At 40.2% G+C, this 22,981-nt stretch overlaps 1 protein-coding gene and 1 long non-coding RNA gene across 8 annotated transcripts in view; one reads left to right on the top strand and one right to left on the bottom strand.

Moving 5' to 3' along the window:
- The window catches only part of si:ch73-267c23.10 (serine incorporator 1), a 128,635-nt gene that overhangs the window by 6,525 nt on the left and 99,129 nt on the right, over window positions 1–22,981 (bottom strand). Inside the window, exons 11-12 of one of the 6 annotated variants that reach the window (XR_004930066.1) lie at window positions 16,189–17,009; window positions 16,034–16,116 (exon numbers count right to left, since the gene is read on the bottom strand). The exons of 2 other annotated variants lie outside the window; for them this stretch is intronic. Coding sequence is in view for 3 of the 4 variants with exons in the window: in XM_036133562.1 (XP_035989455.1) it covers window positions 16,866–17,009 (144 nt within the window). In the remaining variant the exon portion in view is untranslated. Of the gene's footprint in view, window positions 1–16,033; window positions 17,060–17,228; window positions 17,247–22,981 lie in introns of those variants that run through there. 3 more of the 6 variants (XM_036133563.1, XM_036133562.1, XM_036133564.1) reach the window with 3 other exon arrangements.
- Window positions 1,832–4,501, top strand: LOC118561468. 2 transcript variants are annotated; one of them, XR_004930069.1, is made up of 3 exons: window positions 1,832–2,121; window positions 2,335–2,426; window positions 2,618–4,501. It is a non-coding gene; the product is annotated as an uncharacterized LOC118561468 (long non-coding RNA). The 2 variants fall into 2 exon arrangements; XR_004930068.1 differs by having other exon boundaries at window positions 1,832–2,426.

Genomic DNA, 22,981 nt, shown 5'->3' with positions numbered 1-22,981 from the left:
GAAAGAGTCTCAAAGAGATCTTAGTTCTTTTAACTGCTTTCCGTGATTTTTGAACATTGTTTGGCAGGCAAACAAAAACTTACCCATAATACACCGTACAACCCGAAATCTGCAACTCGCTTATATTGCAAAAACTACAAATATCCATTCCAGGAGCAACGCTGAAAAACTTGTCCATACATTTGGTATTTCAAGGCAGGACTATTGAATAATGAAAATTAAAAGATCATATTTCCCCCATTTAGCTGCCCTTCATTGTTTCTCTGTTAACTCCAGAATATAATTTTAAGTTCTCCTTGTCATATATAACAACCTTAAAATCAAGCTCAATCACACACTACTCTATATGTTCTTAAAGCTCCTTTTCCAGTAGTTACACCTTAGGGCGGATTGCTTCATTACGTGTCACTTCATAGGCCTTCCCACTAGTAACATTTACTAATGACCGCTGAGGGCTACCAGCGAGCAGCACAACAATGCTAGTGAAGATGAAGAGAATGAAGGGTGATTACCGGTCAATTGAAGACTGCAATGGTCGGAGCGACGCAACCCAAAAAAAACAATGGAAGTGGTTAATTCAAATGAACTTAACATATGGAGCCGACCGTCGAGCAATGGGAGGGAGAGTTCCTGCAACTCAGCCACTGTGGTGTTGTATTCCTGAATGACGGGAAGTGTTTATTTGACTCTGAAAAATATCTGTTTCATTTCATTTTATATACCTTAACATGGACAGTACAACTAAAACATTGTTACTGATGGGTAACTGATGCAGCGTACATAGAGCGTCTAGCACAATGCTTACTTCCTGTTTGCAGTAAGGTGTATTGTGTCACTTCCTGTTGTCATGGTGAGAATTGCGGTTTTGGTGTTCCAGACTCTCTCGTTTTTATCTTTAATATATTTGCGGTGACATCTATCTGTTTCTAACACATAAGCACTTTTAAAACATTCTCTGTTGCTGCACTTCAAATTTGGGAACTCTTCGTGTTTCACACGGTTTGCTTTTCTCGCCGTGGTAAGAGGTCGCTCGCCTAGCTTTAGCCTAGCCTAGCTTTAGCCTCACAATGGATTTCCCGCCTATTCTTCCAACAGCTTATCCGTCTCTGTCTAAGTCTCCCCCTCTCTTCTGCTCTCTGTGTTTAATGTTTAGTTATTCCATTACATAGGAAAATACAGTAAAATATACCCCCGAATCTTAAGTCCGGTGCTCCAACGTTGTGCATGCGTCAGACCGCGTTTTTGAATGAGCGGGACAGGAAACTCTGCATCCTTGCCAACCGCCATAAAACTCCACAAGAAGAAGAAGAACTCTGCATCCTCTCTACCAACGAACCGTGAGCTGAAGGTAAGCTATTTGTGAATAATACCGCGAAGGCAAATTGTAATATTTGAAAAGATGAGATATTACACTTTACTTATATTCGATGTGCATCTGTGTAACATGCCATTACTTGAAATCAAAGTTTGAATCTGTCCCTGGCGCCACCATGGCTGTTAACTGTCTGGAGTTGCAATGAAATGTGTTTGCGGTGTGCTACAAGGTTAGCCAGCATGCATGACTGTTACCGCTGGTTTTAAGGTTAAACAAGTTCTGCGGGGACCGACTGGGCGAGCGGAGGAGGAGGCGCGGACCGACTCGCGGAGGGGGGGGGGGGGGGGGGGAGGCGCGTACCGACGACTCGCGGAGGGGGGGGGGGGGGTGTTAGGAGGCGTGGACCGACTGTTCGCGGAGCGGGGGCGGGGGGGCGGGATGATGGGGGGAGGAGGAGGCGCGGACCGACTCGCGGAGGGGGGGGGCGGGGGATGTGGGGAGGAGTAGGCGTGGACCGGGGGGGGGGGGGGGAGGGGGGGGTGGTTGAGAATGTATTTATAATTTTTCCTTCCCATCAAGAAAAATGTATGTGATTACTATGAGATCTGGTCTGTCATTTAAAATTTTATTTTTGTCCTTTTATTTCCTAGATCCAGGAAGAGTTCAGACGTATCACAACAGTTTATTTGGAGGAGACGTTCATGCTAAAGCTTGATGAGTACACACCAGGTCTTATGCAGCTTATGCGTGCTAAAGGAGGGGCTGCTGGTTCCAAGATGCACCCTCTATTGGACACTTTAAATGACGTATGTTATTTTACTTTTTTTCACAAATGTCATTATTTATATAAGTGAATTAAAAGTGAATTAATTTGTAAAGAATTGCTTTGTTGTGCACAAAGTTGAGCTCCTTACCAACTTAAACTACCCTTTGGTTTTTAAACAATTCGGTCTTAGTGTATGCAATTCTCTCCCCACCCTCCACTAACAGTCTTTTCACTAAATTGTATCTTCCTACAGACACAGAGCATTGAGAAAAAAGGGATGCAGTTGTCTGCTGCCTCATTAACTACCTTGGTGAAAGACAAGAAGATCTTTTCCATGACTGCCAGGTATGTCATTGATAAAAAATGATTGATTAACTCAAGGGATCCTCTCCTCTCCACTCCTTTCCCCTTTCTCCCCTTTTATCTTCTGATCACTCCCCTCTGCTCTCCTTTAGATAAGTTGAAATGTATTGAAACAGCATCTTCAATAAAATTCAAAATGTGTATCTTTTTGTTTCTTTCTTTTTAACATGTAGGGATGTGAGGACTACACAGACAAAACAATGAAGGTGATTGTGATGCACAACATCATGTCTGAGGAGGATCCATCAGATGTGACGATTGTGATTGAGGGAAACCAAGTGATGGAAGGATGTGGAAGCCGAACAAAGGCATGTGTACAGCTGATGGGACTGATATATGCCCTCAACCTTGGCTATTCAAAGCAGCTGAAGAACACATTTGAAGCTTTTCAAAAACTCTTTTTGGAACTTGATGGGGAGAAACTACTGAAGAAGGTCCACAGCCTCAAAAACAAGCTCATGCAATAGACATACATTTATCTCTTGTTCCAAGAGGATCTTTTGTCTGGACAGAGAGTTTTAATGGAGTATAGTTTTATATTTTTGTTCTCTTCCGTCCTCTGCTCCACACACAGACACAGAAATATATGTACAGATGGATACATAGGTATGTTGCAGCCTCTCTCAGCCCACTCCATTGTTCTCTGATTTCTCCACATTGACAGAAATGGAAAAGCAATAGAAACTGGCCAGTCTGGTCAATACCTCTGAGTGAATCCTGAAGAATTTTGAACTCACCCTGTTTCCCTCCCCATTTGTTTTTTTCTTTTATTCTCATCCTGTCTCTGAGAGTGAGAGCAAGCGCAGAAACTAAAGAATGTTGATTTTCTGATCTGTCTTTATCCAGATGTTTGATACTGTACACACACAGAAACAATCGTAGAGTTTGTGTGTGGGTTTTGTGGCTTTTAAAATAGAGTAAGGGGCCTCTGAAAGTGTTGTTTGCATTGACCAATTATCCAGAAAGAACATTTGAAGCCATTAGCTTAGTGCGTTATAAAACTGGTTTATTCATTGAAATGTTGTGTGAAGCTGTGTACTGCACTTTATTCATTTTTTGATAATTTAGTGTATTATTGCTGCATATAAATAAGGCAGTTCAGTTATTTGTTGTGTATTAATACACCTGCAGATCTGCAGATTTGCTCAGTCACTGTTGTGTGAGGCTGAAGAAACACAAGTAAGAGATTAGATACAGGAAAATCTTCATGTAATTGGACACCTCTGCTCTGATCACCTCACTTCTCCTTTTCCTTTATTATTGAGCAGTCTGGATGTCCTAAAACAAGGAAATGTTTTATTGCCCAACATTACTGAAACAGCATTTGAAGTTGTTAGGTTATAACACAGGTTCATTATTTGAAATATTGTGTGACACTGTTGTGCTGCAGTTTATTCTGTGTTTTTGTTTTTGATGACTTTATGTATTAAAAACAATGAGAAGGTGTATGATCTGAATGTCTTTTTTGGGGTACATCTTACCTTCTCTGAATAAGTAATGGTTATTAACTGATTTTAATTAACTTTGATTTGTAATTGTCAGGTATTACCTACTAGCAAACAAGACATAGTTTTACCTAATTTAAATGAGTAAGTAGCTGTTGAATATATACATAAATATGAGGTAAATTTTAAACAATTTCTTTAAGTATTTCATATATTTTTTGTTCAGTTATTTTATACTCAATATATGGAATTGAATCTACCCCAAAAGAGTCAATGCAAATTGTTACCTCACATTTATTGGGTAAATTCTATAGGTTACTTTTTTCAGTGTGGTGTCCAGAAAACGACGTGGGCTACATTGATAACTGCCGAACTTTCTGGGGAAAACCTGTTCTGATCCGGAGACACGGCATTCATCCCATTTTGGATGGTGCGGCTCTTCTTTTTAGGAATCTGGCCGGATTTATTAGTTCTCCTAAATGCTGACAACCCAGGGTCCAGACCAGGAAGCAGAGCCGTAGTTTAACACACCTCTCTGCAGCTTCTGTACTAGTTATTGAGACACTGTCATTCCCACGGCCAAAACTGAACAGATCAAAAACAGATCTAAAAGGAGCAAATCATAAAAATCTAATAAAAATCAATATCACTGAACTTGAACCAAAAAAAACAATTAAATGTGGTCTATTAAATATAAGGTCTCTTCCTCCAAAGACTTTGTTAGTTAATGAATTGATTTTTGATAGTCAGATTGATCTTATCTAAATTCTCCTTAGGTCTGAGTGTGTGCGTGAATGGTTGTTTGTCCTGTTTGTCTCTGTGTTGCCCTGCAACAGACTGGCAACCTGTCCAGGGTGAACCCCGCCTCTCGCCCAGTGAACGCTGGAGATAGGCACCAGCAACCCCTGCGACCCCATGAGGGATTAAGCGGGTCAGAAAATGGATGGATGGATGGATAGTCAGATTGCGTTAGTATAAATGAGTCAACTCCCTCCAATAGTTTAAATTTCCACATTCCCAGATCTGTGGGAAGAGGAGGAGGAGCAACCATCTTTCAGTCTGATTTATTAATTAGTCCCAGGCCAACTAATAATTACAATTCTTTTGAACATTTATCCCTCAGTTTCCCTCATCCAAACTGCAAAGCAATAAAACCTCTTCTATTTTTTTTGTATCGTCCACCAGGCCCTTACTCTCAGTTTTTGGATCAGTTGTCAGACTTCTTACTTGATTTGGTGTTAAACACTGACAAGGTTTTTATAGTGGGTGATTTTAACAATCATGTTGACACTGAATGTGATAACCTTAGAGTAGCCTTTAAAACTATCCTAGATTCAATTGGTTTTGCTCTTGAGAATTCAAGAAAGAAAACAACAAGCCTGTTGTATAAATGATCTTAATACATTTATACTTACAACCTACATTATCGAGGGGAGAGTTTTTACATAGAAATATGGTATAATCTACATTAGGGTTGGGAATTGAAAAGATTGTCACAATTCCGATTCCCTTGTCGATTCTGTGAAACGATTCGATTCCTTTTCGATTCCAATTTGGGGAAAAAAGGAGAACAAACAGTTTGATGATGAGCATCAACTTTGTTTACTTAACTATCACACGACCTTACAAACTAACAAGGTCAAGATGTCCACCGAAAATGTGCAACATGAGTAACATTTATATTTGTTTAAATAAAAAATATACGAACAAACTTAAATACAGTAGATGAGTTGTTTAGAATACAAGAAAATGTAAGTTTGTTGTGACAGTTGCTTATTAATCTCCCTTTAGATAACCTCAGTCATCTAAAGGGAGACAGAGAAGGCATCCGTTTAATGACAAAGCATTACTGTACAATTTTGGGAAATAAACTCATCTCCCCCTGATTTAAATAAACGAGCGTCACCTTTCTCTCGCTCCCTGAACTGTGGAGCAACTTCGTAGCATGTTTTGTTACATCCATTGCAATAGCTAGAATCATGTAAGAATTCCAGCTACCAGTAGTTCTAATTAAACATGCTACCAATGAAGGGCTGGATTAACGAGAAAGGCACACTCCCTTAATAACCCCAAAGAGAGGAAGGAAATTGGTTTATTTCCAGAGATGGCATATGATTTACTAGGAACCAGCCAGTGATGTAAAACTAGCTACTTACCACCAGAGTTGCCTTCCATGCTGGTCGTAACTTTAGCTTCTGTCCGGTAAGAATCAAAAACACGGCATTCATTAAATTGTATGCCATATTGTGTGCGCAGGTGTTTCTGCCTGTTGGATCTATTTCCTCCCGCGGATGTATATGCCATTTTGCAATGATTGCAAAGCGCCTCGTTGCCATATTTCTCTTCCTTAAAATGAAACCAAACTTTCGACCGCTTCCCCTGATGGGGCGGCATTTTTTTTGTTTGGTTTTTCGCCTGGTCACGTCGTACTTGCGCACTGAATGCCGTGTGCGTAACTTACGTAAAAAACGTGACGTAACTTGCGTAAAAACGTGACATAACTTGCGTAACTTGCGTAACTTGCTCAGAGCCGCAGCACAACGGAATCGAAAAGAGAATCGTTAAGCTAGCTGCCAAACAATGCCACGGAATTGAAAAACACGGAACCGGTTCTGAACAGGAATTTCGATTTCCATCCCTAATCTACATAATGATTTGTCAGTGACACCTTATTAACTTCATTCTACCCTCCAAAGCAGTTGTTTGTAGATAACTAACGATATCTCCATTATCCCTCAAAAAGATTAACTATAAATTAGAACTGCAAGCAGTTATTAACGGGTTCCAAGCCCACCCACGCCACTTTGAGCATGCTCCTGGACTTCAGTTCAGCGTTCAAAACCATCATCCCACAGCATCTGGTGGAAAAACTGGAACATCTGGGCTTCAGCACACCCCTCCGCAACTGGCTGCTAGACTTCCTCACCAACCGACCTCAGTCGGTCCGGGTCAGACAGAACACCTTTTATGTCATCACCCTCAGCACGGGCTCCCCTAAGGGCTGCGTCCACAGTCTCCTAACAGTGGTTCTAGAGATGTGTCTGCTGCTAGAACTCTGTGTGGCATTGACCTGGTCTCTAATCTGAGCTGCTGTCAACCTGCGATTTCTGAGGCTGGTGACTCGGATGAATTTATCCTCCACAGCAGAGGTGACTCTTGGTCTTCTTTTCCTGGGACAGTCCTCATGTGAGCCAGTTTCTTTGTAGTGCTTGATAGTTTTTGCGACTGCACTTGGGGATACTTTCAAAGTTTTCCCAATTTTTCGGACTGACTGACTCGTTTTTCTTTACTTAGCTGCTTTTTTCTTGCCATAATACAAATTCTAACAGTCTATTCAGTAGGACTATCAGCTGTGTATCCACCCGACTTCTGCACAACACAACTGATGGTCCTAACCCCATTTATAAGGCAAGAAATCCCACTCCAATCCTTGAAGCTCATCAAGAGAATGCCAAGAGTGTGCAGAGCAGTAATCAAAACAAAAGGTGGCTACTTTGAAGAACCTAGAATATAAGACATATTTTCAGTTGTTTGTCAAGTATATAATTCCATATGTGTTAATTCATAGTTGTTATGCCTTCAGTGTGAATCTACAATTTTCATAGTCATGAAAATTAAGAAAACTCTTTGAATGAGAAGGTGTGTCTAAACCACCTCCTCCATTACCATCTGGTACGCTGGTGCCACTGCCAGTGCCAAAGACAAGAGCAGACTGCAGCGTGTCATCCGGTCTGCAGAGAAGGTGATTGGCTGCAATTTTCCATTTCTCCAGGACCTGTACGCCTCCAGGACTCTGAGGTGTGCAGGGAATATTGTGGCCGATCCCTCACACCCCAGTCACAAAATATTTCAGGACCAAAACCGCACGACACAAAAACATTTTTTTCCCATCTGCTACCAGCCTTATCAACACGGCCCAGAAGCCCCGTGACACTTGACACTGCCTCTCTCCCCTGTTCAGGTCCTACAAGTTACACCAACGTAGCATCTCCAGATCTTCTGCGTTACATTAACCCACAGTCTACTGTGTATATAGCTTTCTGTATATATATATATACAGGGGTTGGACAATGAAACTGAAACACCTGGTTTTAGACCACAATAATTTATTAGTATGGTGTAGGGCCTCCTTTTGCGGCCATTACAGCGTCAATTCGTCTTGGGAATGACGTATACAAGTCCTGCACAGTGGTCAGAAGGATTTTAAGCCATGCCTTTTGCAGGATAGGGACCAGGTCACGACATGATACTGGTGGAGGAAAATGTTTCCTGACTCGCTCCTCCAAAACACCCCAAAATGGCTCAATAATATTTAGATCTGGTGACTGTGCAGGCCATGGGAGATGTTCCACTTCACTTTCATGTTTATCAAACCAATCTTTCACCATACTTGCTGTATGTATTGGTGCATTGTCATCCTGATACACGGCACCTCCTTCAGGGTACAATGTTTGAACCATTGGATGCAAAAGGTCCTCCAGAATGGTTCGGTAGTCCTTGGCAGTGACACGCCCATCTAGCACAAGTATGGGGCCAAGGGAATGCCATGATATGGCAGCTCAAACCATCACTGATCCACCCCCATGCTTCACTCTGGGCATGCAACAGTCTGGGTGGTACGCTTCTTTGGGGCTTCTCCACACCGTAACTCTCCCGGATGTAGAGAAAACAGTAAAGGTGGACTCATGAGAGAACAATACATGTTTCAAATTGTCCACACCCAAGATTTGCGCTCCTTGCATCATTGAAACCGACGTTTGACATTGGCATGAGTGACCAAAGGTTTGGCTATAGCAGATATTGACCCTGTGGAGCTCCCGACGGACAATTTTGGTGGAAACAGGAGAGTTGAGGTGCACATTTATTCTGCCGTGATTTGGGGAGCCGTGGTTTTATGTTTTTTGGATACAATCTGGGTTAGCACCCGAACGCCCCTATCAGACAGCTTCCTCTTGCGTCCACAGTTAATCCTGTTGGATGTGGTTCGTCCTTCTTGGTGGTATGCTGACATTACCCTGGATACCGTGGCTCTTGATACATCACAAAGACTTGCTGTCTTGGTCACAGATGCACCAGCAAGACATGCACCAACAATTTGTCCTCTTTTGAACTCTGGTATGTCACCCATAATGTTGTGTGCATTGCAATATTTTGAGCAAAACTGTGCTCTTACCCTGCTAATTGGACCTTCACACTCTCCTCTTATTGGTTCAATGTGCAATTAATGAAGATTGGCCACCAGGCTGGTCCAATTTAGCCATGAAACCTCCCATACTAAAATGAGAGGTGTTTCAGTTACATTGTCCAACCCCTGTGTATATATATATATATATATATATATATATATATATATATATATATATATATATATATATATATATAAACATAGCATTCACTGAGCGAGAGGCGGGGTACACCCTGGACAGGTTGACAGTCTGTCACAGGGCAACACAGAGACAGACACACTCACACCTAAGGACAATTTAGAGAAGCCAATTAAACTAACAGTCATGTTTTTGAACTGTGGGAGGAAGCCAGAGTACCCGGAGTGAACCCAGGCATGCACAGGTAGAACATTCAAACTCCATGCAGAAAGACCCAGAGGATTTGAAAGACCCAGGAGGATTTGAAAGACCAAGGAGAATTTGAAAAACCCAGGAGGATTTGAAAGACCCAGGAGGATTTGAACCCAGAAGGCAACAACGCTACTCACTGCTTCACTGTGCAGCCTCTGTTTATGACAGTATCATGTAAATCTTAGGCACAAATAAAAGGTTACCTAAACAAAAGTAATTTGTATAGTAAGTATAACATCCACTGACTGTAAAATTACCTGCGAAACGTTCAGCGTTCAAAACCATCATCCCACAGCATCTGGTGGAAAAACTGGATCATCTGGGCTTCAGCTAACCTCTTCACAACTGCCTACTAGACTTCATCATCAACAGACCTCAGTTGGTCCGGGTCGGACAGAATACCTCTGATGTCATCACCCTTAGCAAGGGCTTTCCTCAGGGCTGTGACCTGAGCCCCCTGCTGTTCACCCTGCTGACACACGACTCTGTCCCCAGGTTCACCACCAATCACATTGTGAAGTTTGCATACGACACGACGGTGGTGGGCCTGATTAGAGACAACAACGACCAGGACCAGGACTGATCCTGAACGTGGAGAAAACAAAGGAGATCATCGTTGACTTCAGGAAGAAATGGCCTCACCATGCTCCACTTCTCATTAACAGCTCAGCTGTGGAGGTGGTCAGCAGCAGTAAATTCCTCGGGGTGCACATAACACACAACCTCATCTGGTCTGTGAACACCACGTCACTGGCGAAGAGGGCAAAGAAGCGCTTGCACTTACTACGGAGGATGAGGAGAGCCCACCTGCCCCCGCCCATCCTCATGACCTTCTACAGCAGCACCATAGAGAGCATTGTGACCAGCTGTTTGTCTGTGTGGTGTGGATGCTCCATTGCCTCTGACTTGAGGAACCTGAGTTGAGTGATGATGAAAGCAGAAGGGATCATCGGGCTACCCTACCCTCCATTAAAGACATTTCATCCCAGCGCTGCCTGTCCTGAGCCCATAACATCATCAGAGACCCCTCACAACCCCACCATGGAATGTTCTCTCTGCTGCCCACTGGGAAAAGGTTTTGCAGCACCTGCTGCAGGTCCACCAGGTTTTGCAACAGCTTTTTTGTGTTGCCATCTGACTGTTGAACTGTTAACTGGAGTCTACACATTTGCATCATTATCTGGCATTACCAATGTTGTTGAACTTTTATTATCCTTTTAAAAAAATACATAAGGTAATGCGTTTTTTAACGCAAAGGAGGAGGGATATAAGGCCTAACAGAAAAACTCATGAAGCCAATCTTTACCTTATCAGCAAGAACGCCACCTTGAAACTACAGAAGTTCCGAGAGACTCTCTATTTGAATCTGAATCTCAAGCATACTTCTTGGTAGTTGCAAAGAAAACACATCATCTATCATTACCGAAACTAATAAAGGACTTATTATACTTCCCTGTGGAGTACCATTTTCAACAATATTTTTCTCAGAATGATAATTACCTATTTAAACATGTATTTGTCTTTTAGTTAGAAAATCTTTGATCCACTGACACATCCTACCTGTAATACCCATCTTTATAATTTTAATTATTTAAACCTTCTTTCCACAACATATCATATGCATTTTCAATATAAAAAACCACTACAATACTTTATTAATTTGAGCTTTTCTGATTTCAAATTCCAATTCCTCCCTCTTCAAGTTTCTGCGCCGCTTAGAAACATCACGGGATGTGATGTCACATCCTGTGATGTACCCAAATATGGGCAAAATGGCCGCCCTGTTCGCAGCTCTGGAGAGTCAGAGCTCTGGATGGTGAGAGCTGTGAACAGATCATAAAATTCATAAATTCGTTAAAAATCAACGTTTTGCTCAAAAATTCTGAAAATATTCATGGATCTCAAAGAGTGCTTTATCTAACTACAAAGATTTTTAAATGCCCAATAAAAAAAGCGTTTCAGAGAAAAAAAAAATTAAACTTTATGGTCTTGCACATTGTGAATTTCAATGTCTTTTAAATAGTTCAAAATCGCCTGGATTTTTACCAAACTGAAGTCCACGTTTAGTCTGAATGTGCTTTACAAATAGTGGCCACTTTTATTGGGATTGAAAAATATTTGTGGAAAATACATTGATTTTTTGCATTTCACAAACTTTTAAAAATTCAGAGTGTGGGACTTTCAAAAACCTAAATACATGCTGTAAGAGAATTGTTACACCTTATTCAAGGAATACATCCTGAAAATCTGAGATTGTTACACCACAAAATAGATTTTTGGTAATTTTTTAAGTTTTCAAGGTTTTTTCACACTTTTGGAAATAGGCCCCGCCCACTTGTTTAAATCATTACCATATGTAATACTTTAGTTAAGGGCTATGACTGGAAGGGGATGAAGAATGTTTTGTAAACATCCGATCAGCCATTCTTGCGTAGTAGATTTCTTGACATCACAGCACCCCCTAGTGATGGACGATCCTCAAACGCGGGACACATGTGCAAAATCTTATTTGGAGTATGGGTTATGAAGGACATGTTAAGATTTGTTAGGGTCTTAGAATAATCATCAATTACATTTAGATCTAGCTAGCTAACAATCACTTATTTTAGCATTATTTTTCGAAAAAGTCAAAATTCAAAAATCCGCCATGTTGACTTTTTTTATCTATCCATGACACGCTTTTATATAAGGCTTTGCGCGGATCGCACAAAAAATGTAGGAGGAGTTTAACAAGAAAGGTTTAACCTTTGTAGCCATGTAGCGTGAAAACTAGCTTGGAAACGAAAGGTGTGCCAAGTCCGTTTTTAATGCAGAATCATCCAATAAACAAAGTGATATCAAGTTTTTAAGTGTGGGACCAGGTGGTTATAGGCCGAAACGCATTGTCCTTTGTTATAGCGCCCCCTAGTTGTTGAGGGGTCTGAATTTCTGGGTTTGAGTTGCGATGCACATTCTGTACTTGGATACCTGATTCGATAGGTTTGTTACAAGTCCGCATGGGCCGCACAACGCGTTTTAGTTCCGTAATAATAATAATAAGAAGTAGAACTGCAAGCAGTTATTAACGGGTTCCAAGCCCACCCACGCCTTGCCCCCTTGAGCATGTTCCTGGACTTCAGTTCAGCGTTCAACACTATCATCCTACAGCATCTGTTGGAAAAACTGAAACATCTGGGCTTCAGCACACTTCTTTGCAACTGCCCGCTAGACTTCATCACCAACAGACCTCCGTTGGTCTGGGTCGGACCAACTGACCTCTGATGTCATCACCCTCAGCAAGGGCTTTCCTCAGGGCTGTGTCCTGAGCTCCCTGCTGTTCACCCTGATGACATACGACTGTGTCCCCAGGTTCACCACCAATCACATCGGGAAGTTTGCAGACGACACGACGGTGGTGGGCCTGGTTAGAGATGACTGTAGTTCTTTTGCTGCCTTATCTACTTGTTGATTTATTTTAATTCCATAATGTGCCGGTATTCATACAAAATTTATAATTAAACCCATCATATTTATTCTATATAGTGTCTGTTGAATTTCTATTAAAATATCTGGCCTGCTTTCTGAGTGATTATACTGCAAACTAACTAAGGATGAGCTACAATCTCAACATATGACTGATCTTAGTGGCTTAACTTCTTCAACCCATTGAACAGCTAATAATGTTCAATCATTTCTCCTGTATAAACTGAATGTCCATCACTTATTCTTTTCCTAATTTTAACATTAAATTCTGGTGTGATAAAGGCTACTCCTATTTGATTTGTTATATTTTTAGAGGCATCTGTATACATTTTTACATAAGTATAATATTTATTAATATATTCCTGTACTATATAAGAGTTTAATATAAATTCCTTATCCTTTCTTCTTTTCAACAAAGTAAAATCTACCCTAGCATCTGGAAGTATCCATTGTTGTATAACTTATAATGGAACTGTTTGACTTATACTAATCTGATCTATTTTGAATTCTGTTATTTTATTCCTGTACAGTCCAACCAAAACTTCTAATATCTTTTACTTCTTTTTCCCAACAGGGTTTTATTACCTGCAGAGTTGGATGATCCTTTCTATGACCTTTTAAGTTAGCCCAATAATTTAACGTTAATTGCTCTCTTCTAAAGTGGCATTTCTCCCATTTCTACTAATAATGCTGCTGTTGGAGTAGTTTTAATTGCTCCTGTACATAATCTCAATGCTTGATACTGAATCTGATCTAATTTTAGTAGATTTGTCTGTGCTGCTGAATTATAAACAATACTTCCATGATCACTGATTTAATTAATCCTGTATATATATATTCTTTAGTGCTATCTGTTCTATCTGTTCCCCACTCCCTACCAATTAAACATGTCATAATATTTATTACTTTCTTACATTTGTCTAAGACTCTTTGAATGTATATATTCCATGTTATTCTTTCGTCAAACCAAACCCCTAGAAATATAAATTGTTTCACTCTTTCTATTTCTTGATTATATAATTTTAATATAACATCATTAATTTTCTTCCTTGAAAAGAACATTGTTTTAGTCGTATCCACTGAGAATTTAAATCCCCATTTTAATGACCATTCTTCAACTTTAAAAATAGCTTCTTGCATCTTTTTAGTAATAAATTCCAAATTCCTTCCTCTCTTCCACATAGCTCCATCATCATCAAAAAGAGAAAAACCCATTCCATTATCTATATTTTGAAAAACACCATCTATCATTATTGAAAATAATAAAGGACTTATTATACTTCCCTGTGGAGTACCATTTTCAACAATATATTTCTCAGAATGATAATTACCTATTTGAACTTGTATTTGTCTTTTAGTTAGAAAATCTTTGATCCACCAATACATCCTACATGTAATACCCATCTTTATAATTTTAATTAAAAAACCTTCTTTCCACAACATATCATATGCTTTTTCAATATCAAAAACACTGCTACAATACTTTCTTTATTAATTTCAGCTTTTCAGATTTCAAATTCCAATTCCTTCCTCTTCAAGTTTCTGCTCCGCTTAGAAACATCACGGGATGTGACGTCACACATGATGTGCCCAAATATGGGCAAAATGACTGCCCTGTTCACAGCTCTGGATAGTCAGAGCTCTGGATGGTGAGAGCTGTGAACAGATCATAAAATTCATAAATTTGTTAAAAATCAAGTTTGCTCTAAAATTCTGAAAATATTCATGGATCTCAAAGAGTGCTCTATCTAACTACGTGACTTTTTAAATGCCCATTGAAAAAAAGTGTTTCAGAGGGGAAAAAAAACTAAACTTTATAGTCTTGCACACGTGAATTGCAATGTCTTCTAAATAAGTCAAAATAGTCTGGATTTTCACCAAACTGAAATCTATGTTTAGTCTGCATGTGCTTTACAAATAGAGGCCATTTTTGGGGGGATTGAACAATATTTGTGGAAAATACACTGATTTCTCCATTTTACAAACTTTTAAAAAATCAGAGTGTGCAACTTTTAAAAACCTCAATACATGCAGTGAGAGAATTGATAGTGATGGACGATCCTCAAACGCGGGACACGTGTGCAAATTCTTATTTGGAGTATGGGTTCTGAAGGACATGGTAAAATCTGTTATGGTTTTAGAATAATCAGCAATTACATTTAGAGCTAGCTTGCTAACAATCCTTTATTTTAGCATTACTTTTCAAAAAAGTCAAAATTAAAAAATCTGCCACCAACATTTTTTTAATTTGTCCATTACACGTTATATATGGAGTTTTGCGCGGATCGCACAAAAAATGTAGGAGGAGTTTAACAAAAAAGGTTTAACCTTTGTAGCCATGTAGCGCGAAAAGTAGCTGGGAAACGAAAAGGTGTGCCAATTACCTTTATGATGCAGAATCATCCAATAAACAAAGTGATATCAAGTTTTTGAGTGTGGGACCAATAGTCTGGTGGTTATAGGCCGAAACGCATTGTCCTTTGTTATAGCGCCCCCTAGTTGTTGAGGGGTCTGAATTTCTGGGTTTGAGTAGTGGTGCACATTCTGTACTTGGATACCTGAATACAGAAGCAATAGTGTTCTCTGCACTGTAGTGCAGTAGAACAGCTATGCGTTGCATAGCCCGTTCTTTCTGCACCGCGGGCTGGGAACCCTAATAATAATAATAATAATAATATTAAATAATTTAAAAACACACGAAAAACAATAGGGTTCTCTGCACTGCAGTGCAGACGAACGGCTATGCGTTGTTCTTTCTGCACCGTGGGCTTGGAACCCTAATAAAAGGCCACACCAATGCATCTCATCTTCACACATCTCTTAAAACTAGCTACTTGTCCGTCATCTTGACAAGTGACGGACAAGCATTGATGTGCTACAAGCTCTTGTAAAAACCTATTGGGAGAAGGGTGAAAACATAATTTCCATTAACAAAAGCCTTCAAAGCCAATTTTTGGTGTTCTTTTAAATAATTAATATTCAGTAGATTGGACAACACTGATGGAATAGCAGCATCAATATTATTGCTTGCTTCCTCGCTGTGAGCTGCCATTGTTGTCTGTAACATACAGGAACTGGACCCAGAATTGAAACCAGGATAAGTCAGTGACATTTCAAACAAGTTTTATTAAAAGAACAAACAGACGCAGGAAGTTGGCGGGCACTGCTTGCTCTTGTACAGGAAATCCCCTGTGGCAGAGACAACAGGTTAGTGATCAGCTGGTGGTAACAGGCAAGAGTGAGATAGGCTGGATCACTAACCTGATTGCGGGGCTCCAGAGCCTGGGGAGCCGGCTTTAAGGTTGGCGAACAGGTCTGGGGCGGGAATCCGACTTTGGGCTTTCGGGGCAGAAGCCGTTGAGCAGCCAACAGGCAGGCAGATAATCCGTTCAGGGATTTTCAGGGGCGTTATCCAGAGGGGTCCGGGTCCATAAACAGAAAGGCAGAGATCCAGCGGCAGTAAAGGTAGGAAGATCTGAGAGGGAAGGTCCATGTCCGGTCTAGGTCTGATAACTGGCGGGCTCAGAGATTTCACAAGGGTTAGGCAGATTCCGGTACTCACACACAGGCAGGGTCGGGTAAACGGGCAGGCAGCACAGGTCGGGCAGGTTGGCAGGTCCAAGGACAGATCAGGTCAGGTTTCCAGGCGGTCAGGCAGAATCGAGACAGGGGCAGGCAGGCTCAGTAACGATCAGGCAGAACAGGTCGGATAACGGACAGGCAGGCAGGCAGGATCAGAAAATGCTGGAAAGTTCGCAATGGGTGGCTTGAGACAATCTGGCACTGGTAGCTGATCTGCAGGGGGATTATTTGAAAGTGAAAACAGGTGGAACCAGTGAGAGCTAATTGCAGGCAGGGTGGAGTTGAGCAGGTGTGCTGAATTGTGGATCAAACCAGCACGAGTGCCGAGATCATCACAGTTGTTTGAATCAAAAGAGTCACTTCTCTGATATGTCACGTCTATGAAAACGCGGCAATCCTGATTGCCTCATAAATCTTATGTGGAATTGAAATCCCTCCCGATGGCAGCGATTCCAGATTGATGTGTGGAGCTGTGTGGAGCTCGGCGAAACTACATCGATCTGGTGAAAGTCAGGTTATTGATTATAGGGAGATATAGAGATATTCCAACCTGCGTAGGAGCAAAATATGTCAATTAGAAACCTTCGACCAACAAACATTTTTTTTTACATAATTACGCTGCTAAAAATGTAACCCAAGTGGGCACGATACAACCTTATAGTGTACTGTAATAGAGGGTCCTAATAATAAATAAAGCAGCTCGGATGTTCTGTACTTACAGTGGAGGTGAAGATGACCTGTTCAGAACAGCACAGTTGGATCAACTTTAATATGAAACTCCAAATAACAAAACGAAAAAAACCGAGAAAAAAAAAACGTTACCCTGGTGTTACTTGTCAACATAAGAAAGTATAAAGCCAAACTGACCCCCACACTTTAGGTTAGACCTCTTCTATTTGTGTGTCTGGTCATATTTTATTAATTCAATTCAATTCAATTTTCTTTATATAGCGCCAAATCATGAAACATGTCATCTCAAGGCACTTTACAAAGTCAAGTTCAATCATATTATACAGATTGGGTCAGATTATACAGATTGGTCAAAAATGTCCTATATAAGGAAACCAGTTGATTGCATCAAAGTCCCGACAAGCAGCATTCACTCCTGGGGAAGCGTAGAGCCACAGGAAGAGTCGTCTGCATTGTCCATGGCTTTGCAGCAATCCCTCATACTGAGCAAGCATGAAGCGACAGTGGGAAGAAAAACTCCCCATTAACGGGAAGGAAAACCTCCGGCAGAACCGGGCTCAGTATGAATGGTCATCTGCCTCGACCGACTGGGAGTTACAGAAGACAGAGCAGGGACAAACAACAAGAGAGACAAAAAAGCACAGAAGCACACATTGATCCAGTAATCTGTTCTACATTAGATGGTAATAGCCGGTGAGCCGTCTTCTCTGGATGATGTCACAGTTAACAGAACGCCAGACCAGGTGTACCTTCTATGAAGATAAAAGAGAGAAAACAGAAAGTTAAAAGCTGAAATGACGACACGCAATGCATAATTGAAGAACAGTAGAACTCTATAGAGTGAGAAAGTTAGATCCTGATGTCTTCCAGTAGCCTAGCCTATAGCAGTAAAACTATAAAGGTAGCTTAGAGTAACATGAGCCACTCTAGTTATAAACTTTGTCAAAAAGGAAAGTTTTAAGATTAGTCTTAAAAGTAGACAGGGTGTCTGCCTCCCGGTCCAAAACTGGGAGTTGGTTCCACAGGAGAGGAGCCTGATAGCTAAAGGATCTGCCTCCCATTCTACTTTTAGAGACTCTAGGAACCACCAGCAGACCTGCAGTCTGAGAGCGAAGTGCTCTGTTAGGAATATACGGGGTAATCAGAGCTCTGATATATGATGGAGCTTGATTATTAAGGGCTTTATAAGTTAGAAGGAGAATTTTAAATTCTATTCTTGATTTAACAGGAAGCCAATGAAGGGAAGCTAAAATAGGAGAAATATGATCCCGCTTGTTGATTTTCATCAGAACTCTTGCTGCCGCATTTTGGATCAGCTGAAGGCTTTGAACTGCATTTTGTGGACTTCCTGATAGTAAAGAATTACAATAGTCCAGCCTTGAAGTAACAAATGCATGGACTAGTTTTTCAGCATCATCCCTGGACAGAATGGTTCTAATTTTGGCGATATTCCGGAGGTGAAAAAAGGAAACTCTGGAAACCTGTTTAATATGGGATTTAAATGACATGTCTTGGTCGAAAACAACACCAAGATTTTTAACTTTATTACCAGAGGCCAAGTTAATGCCACCCAGATTAAGTGATTGGTTAAGAAGTTTATTTTTTGAGGACTGTGGCCCAAAGATTACAACTTCGGTCTTTTCAGAATTTAGATGGAGGAAATTCAAAAGTCATCCAGCTTTTGATGTCAACAAGACATGACTGTAGTCATGTACATATATACATTTCTTCTTTTTCTTCCGAGTCTATTGTGGCTTCTCTCCTGTCTCTTCCTTCCTGTCGACTGGAGCTCTGTGTATTTTGTTAACTCTGACTATTGTCTTCTTTGGCCTTGTGCTCCATGTGTTGTCAGCTGTAGCTTTGTGTCTTTTCTAATATTCGTATCAATCTCCTCATCTGATTCATCCCTTTTCTTCTGTACATCTAGGAACAGGAATTTAGCCATCAGTTGTTCTGCATTTAACTATAGTACATCTTAATATAACCAACTATTCTTAAACAGACTGTAAATTTCTACATAGGTTCACTACAAAACAGCTGTATGTTGACTAGAAAAACTTTTTGTTCTTATCTGTTTAACTCTTTCAATTCGAACGGGTTAACAGCCCATTCTATTGGCTGCTTGTAGCAGCTCCTTATTCTTTTGTTTAAGACTTTTAAGTCAACTTTATCGTGTATGTTTTTTAAGGTTAATCTAAAAATATATTTAAATCTATTGTTTTCTCATATTTAAAGAAAAATTATGTTGTTGATGAAAATGACGCATAGAATTCCTCTGCAGGCTGTAGTATAAGTAATTTTGATTTAGATTTTGGTACCTATTTTTGCGAATCAAACAGAACAGGGGTCATTTCATTGGTCAATACATAAGTTATCTATGTATGAATAAAATCTATGCAGATTTTTTTTGATTTTAAATTCACAGCTTATTTTGTTTTTTAAATTTTCAGTTCAAATAATAACTTTCATCTTTTGTATTTACAAGGTACTGTGTGCTCCATTACCCTCTATTTGTGATACAGCTTTGATTAGCTTATCATTCAAATTATTTTTTTCCACTGCAGCTTTAATGTATTTGTGTTCAGAGACAGGAACATACATTATTAATTCTGTGATTAACAAGACAAGAAGATTAAGGTTCACACACTACTATCAAATATTTTTGATAGTAGTGTGCAGACTTTTTGCAGCTCCAGTGGCTCGTTTTTTTTAACACAGTAGGCTGACAGGAGGGGGGGGGGGGTGGAAACATGCGGTAAAGGACCACGGGTCGGAATCAAACCCAGGTTGACCGTGTCGAGGACTAAGGCCTCTGTACATGGGTCGCGCTACCCGCTGCAGCACCAGCGCGCCCCAATACTACCTAATTTTAATTAAGTCTCTTGAAAACTTAAGAAAGAAAACAGAAAGCCTGTTGTATAAATTTATCTTATTACATTTATACACAGAAACCTACATTATCAGTTGAGGGGAGAGTTTTTACAAAGAAATATGGTATATCTACAATGATTTGTCAGTGACACCTTATTAACTTCATTCTAACCTCCAAAGCAGTTGTTTATAGATAAATAGCAATGTCTCCATTATCCCTCAAAAAAAGATTAACTATAAAACAACGTGGGCTACATTGATAACTGGCGAACTTTCTGGGGAAAACCTGGTCTCATCCGGAGAGATGACATCCATCCTACTTTGGATGGTGCAGCTCTTCTGGCCGGATTTATTAGTTCTCCTAAATACTGACAACCCAGGGTCCAGAGCAGGAAGCAGAGCCGTAGTTTAACACACCCCTCTGCAGCTTCTGTACTGTTACCCATCCATTATCCTACTGAGACGGTGTCTTTCCCACGGCCAAAACTTAACAGATCAAAAACTCATCTAAAAGGAACAAATCATAAAAATTTAATAAAAATCAATACGGCTCACCTTGAATCAAAAAATAAAACAATTAAATGTGGTCTATTAAATATAAGGTCTCTCCCACCAAATACTTTGTTAGTTAATGAATTGATTTCTGATTATTTTGTCTCACAGAAACCTGGCTACAAGAGGACTGTGTTAGTATAAATGAGTCAAGTCCCTCCAATTATTCAAATTTCCACATTCCCATATCTGTGGGAAGAGGAGGAGGAGTGGCAACCAGCTTTCAGTCTGATTTATTAATTAGTCCCAGGCCAATTAATAACTACAGTTCTTTTGAACATTTAACCCTCAGTTTCCCTCATCCAAACTGCAAAGCAATAAAACCTCTTCTGTTTGTTATTTTGTATCGTCCACCAGGCCCTTGCTCTCAGTTTTTGGATCAGTTGTCAGATTTCTTATCTGATTTGGTGTTAAATACTGACAAGGTTATTATAGTGGGGGATTTTAACATTCATGTTGACACAGAATGTGATAACCTTAGCGTAGCTAATTGGTTTTGCTCAAATTGGTCACCTGTGGAGTACCACAGGGTTCAGTCTTTTGACCAATTCTCTTTACTACATATATGCTTCCGATTGGCAAAATTATCAGATAGCATGGGATTAATTTCCACTGTTATGCTGATGGCACTCAGCTATATTTATCCATAAATGCTAATGAATCCAATCAATTACTTTGACTGCATGCATGTCTTGATGACATCTAAAGCTGGATTAAATTTCCTGCACTTAAATTCTGACAAGACAGACATTATAATCTTTGGACAGCATTAACCTGGCCTCTGGTAATAAAGTAAAAAATCTTGGTGTTATTTTCAACCAAGAGATGTCATTTAAATCCCATATTAAACAGGTTTCCAGAGTTTCCTTTTTTCACCTTAGGAATGTCGCCAAAATTAGAAACATTCTGTCCAGGGGTGACGCTGAAAAACTAGTCCATGAATTTGTTACTTCAAGGCTGGACTATTGTAATTCTTTACTATCAGGAAGTCCACAAAATGCAGTTCAAAGTCTTCAGCTGATCCAAAATGCTGCAGCAAGAGTTCTGATGAAAATCAACAAGAGGGATCATATTTCTCCTGTTTTAGCTTCCCTTCATTGGCTTCCTGTTAAATCAAAAATAGAATTTAAAATTCTTCTTCTAACGTATAAAGCCCTTAATAATCAGAGCACTTCGCTCTCAGGCTGCAGGTCTGCTGGTGGTTCCTAGAGTCTTTAAAAGTAGAATGGGAGGCAGATCCTTTAGCTATCAGGCTCCTCTCCTGTGGAACCAACTCCCAGTTTTGGTCCGTGAGGCAGACACCCTGTCTACTTTTAAGACTAATCTTAAAACTTTCCTTTTTGACAAAGCTTATAGTTAGAGTGGCTCATGTTACCCTGAGCTACCTCTATAGTTATGCTGCTATAGGCTTAGGCTACTGGAGGATATCAGGGCCTATTTTTCTCACTCTACTGATTTCTACTGTTCTTCAGTCTACTGTTCTCCAGTTTTGCATTGCGTTTAATTGAAATGACTGTTAGGGTCATTTCATCTTTTAACTTTTTGCTCTCTCTCTTTTTTTCTTCATAGTAGGTACACCTGGTCTGACGTTCTGTTAACTGTGACATCATCCAGGGAAGACAGATTACCCGCTATTACCATCTAATGTAGAACAGATTACTGGATCAATGTGTGCTTCTGTGCTTTTTTGTCTGTCTTGTTGTGTCTCTGCTCTGTCTTCTGTAACCCCCAGTCGGTCGAGGCAGATGACCGTTCATACTGAGCCCGGTTCTGCTGGAGGTTTTTCCTTCCCGCTAATGGGTGGTTTTTCTTTCCACTGTCGCTTCATGCTTGCTCAGTATGAGGGATTGCTGCAAAGCCATGGACAATGCAGACGACTCTCCCTGTAGCTCTACGCTTCTCCAGGAGTGAATGCTGCTTGTCGGGACTTTGGAGCAATCAACTGGTTCCCTTATATAGGAAATCTTTGACCAATCTGTATAATATAATTGATTTTGACTTTATAAAGTGCCTCAAGATGACATGTTTCATGAATTGGCGCTATATAAATAAAATTTAATTGAATTGAATAAATAAAATGCCACACCACTGTATCTCATCATCACACATCTTTTGAAACTAGCTACTCTAACAAAATTGTAGCAATAAGAGACTGAACACAAAAGCCCATCTAGGGACAAGTGCTCAAAACTACCTCACACTATAAGCACCATGCTACAGGCATGGACTGCTGTCTGTCCCTATCAAAAAGATCTAACAGAAAATAATACTGGTGAGTGTCAGTTGTTGTTAAGGGTGCTAAAAGGAAGAACTACAAAGTGTTTAGCTACCAACTAGCTCATGGTTCAACAGCAGCAAA

The sequence above is a fragment of the Fundulus heteroclitus genome, unplaced genomic scaffold, assembly GCF_011125445.2.
Source record: "Fundulus heteroclitus isolate FHET01 unplaced genomic scaffold, MU-UCD_Fhet_4.1 scaffold_64, whole genome shotgun sequence".
NCBI classification, from domain to species: Eukaryota; Metazoa; Chordata; class Actinopteri; order Cyprinodontiformes; family Fundulidae; genus Fundulus; species Fundulus heteroclitus.
Note: the sequence above shows the minus strand (reverse complement) of the source record. Positions and strands in the feature narration are given on the sequence as shown.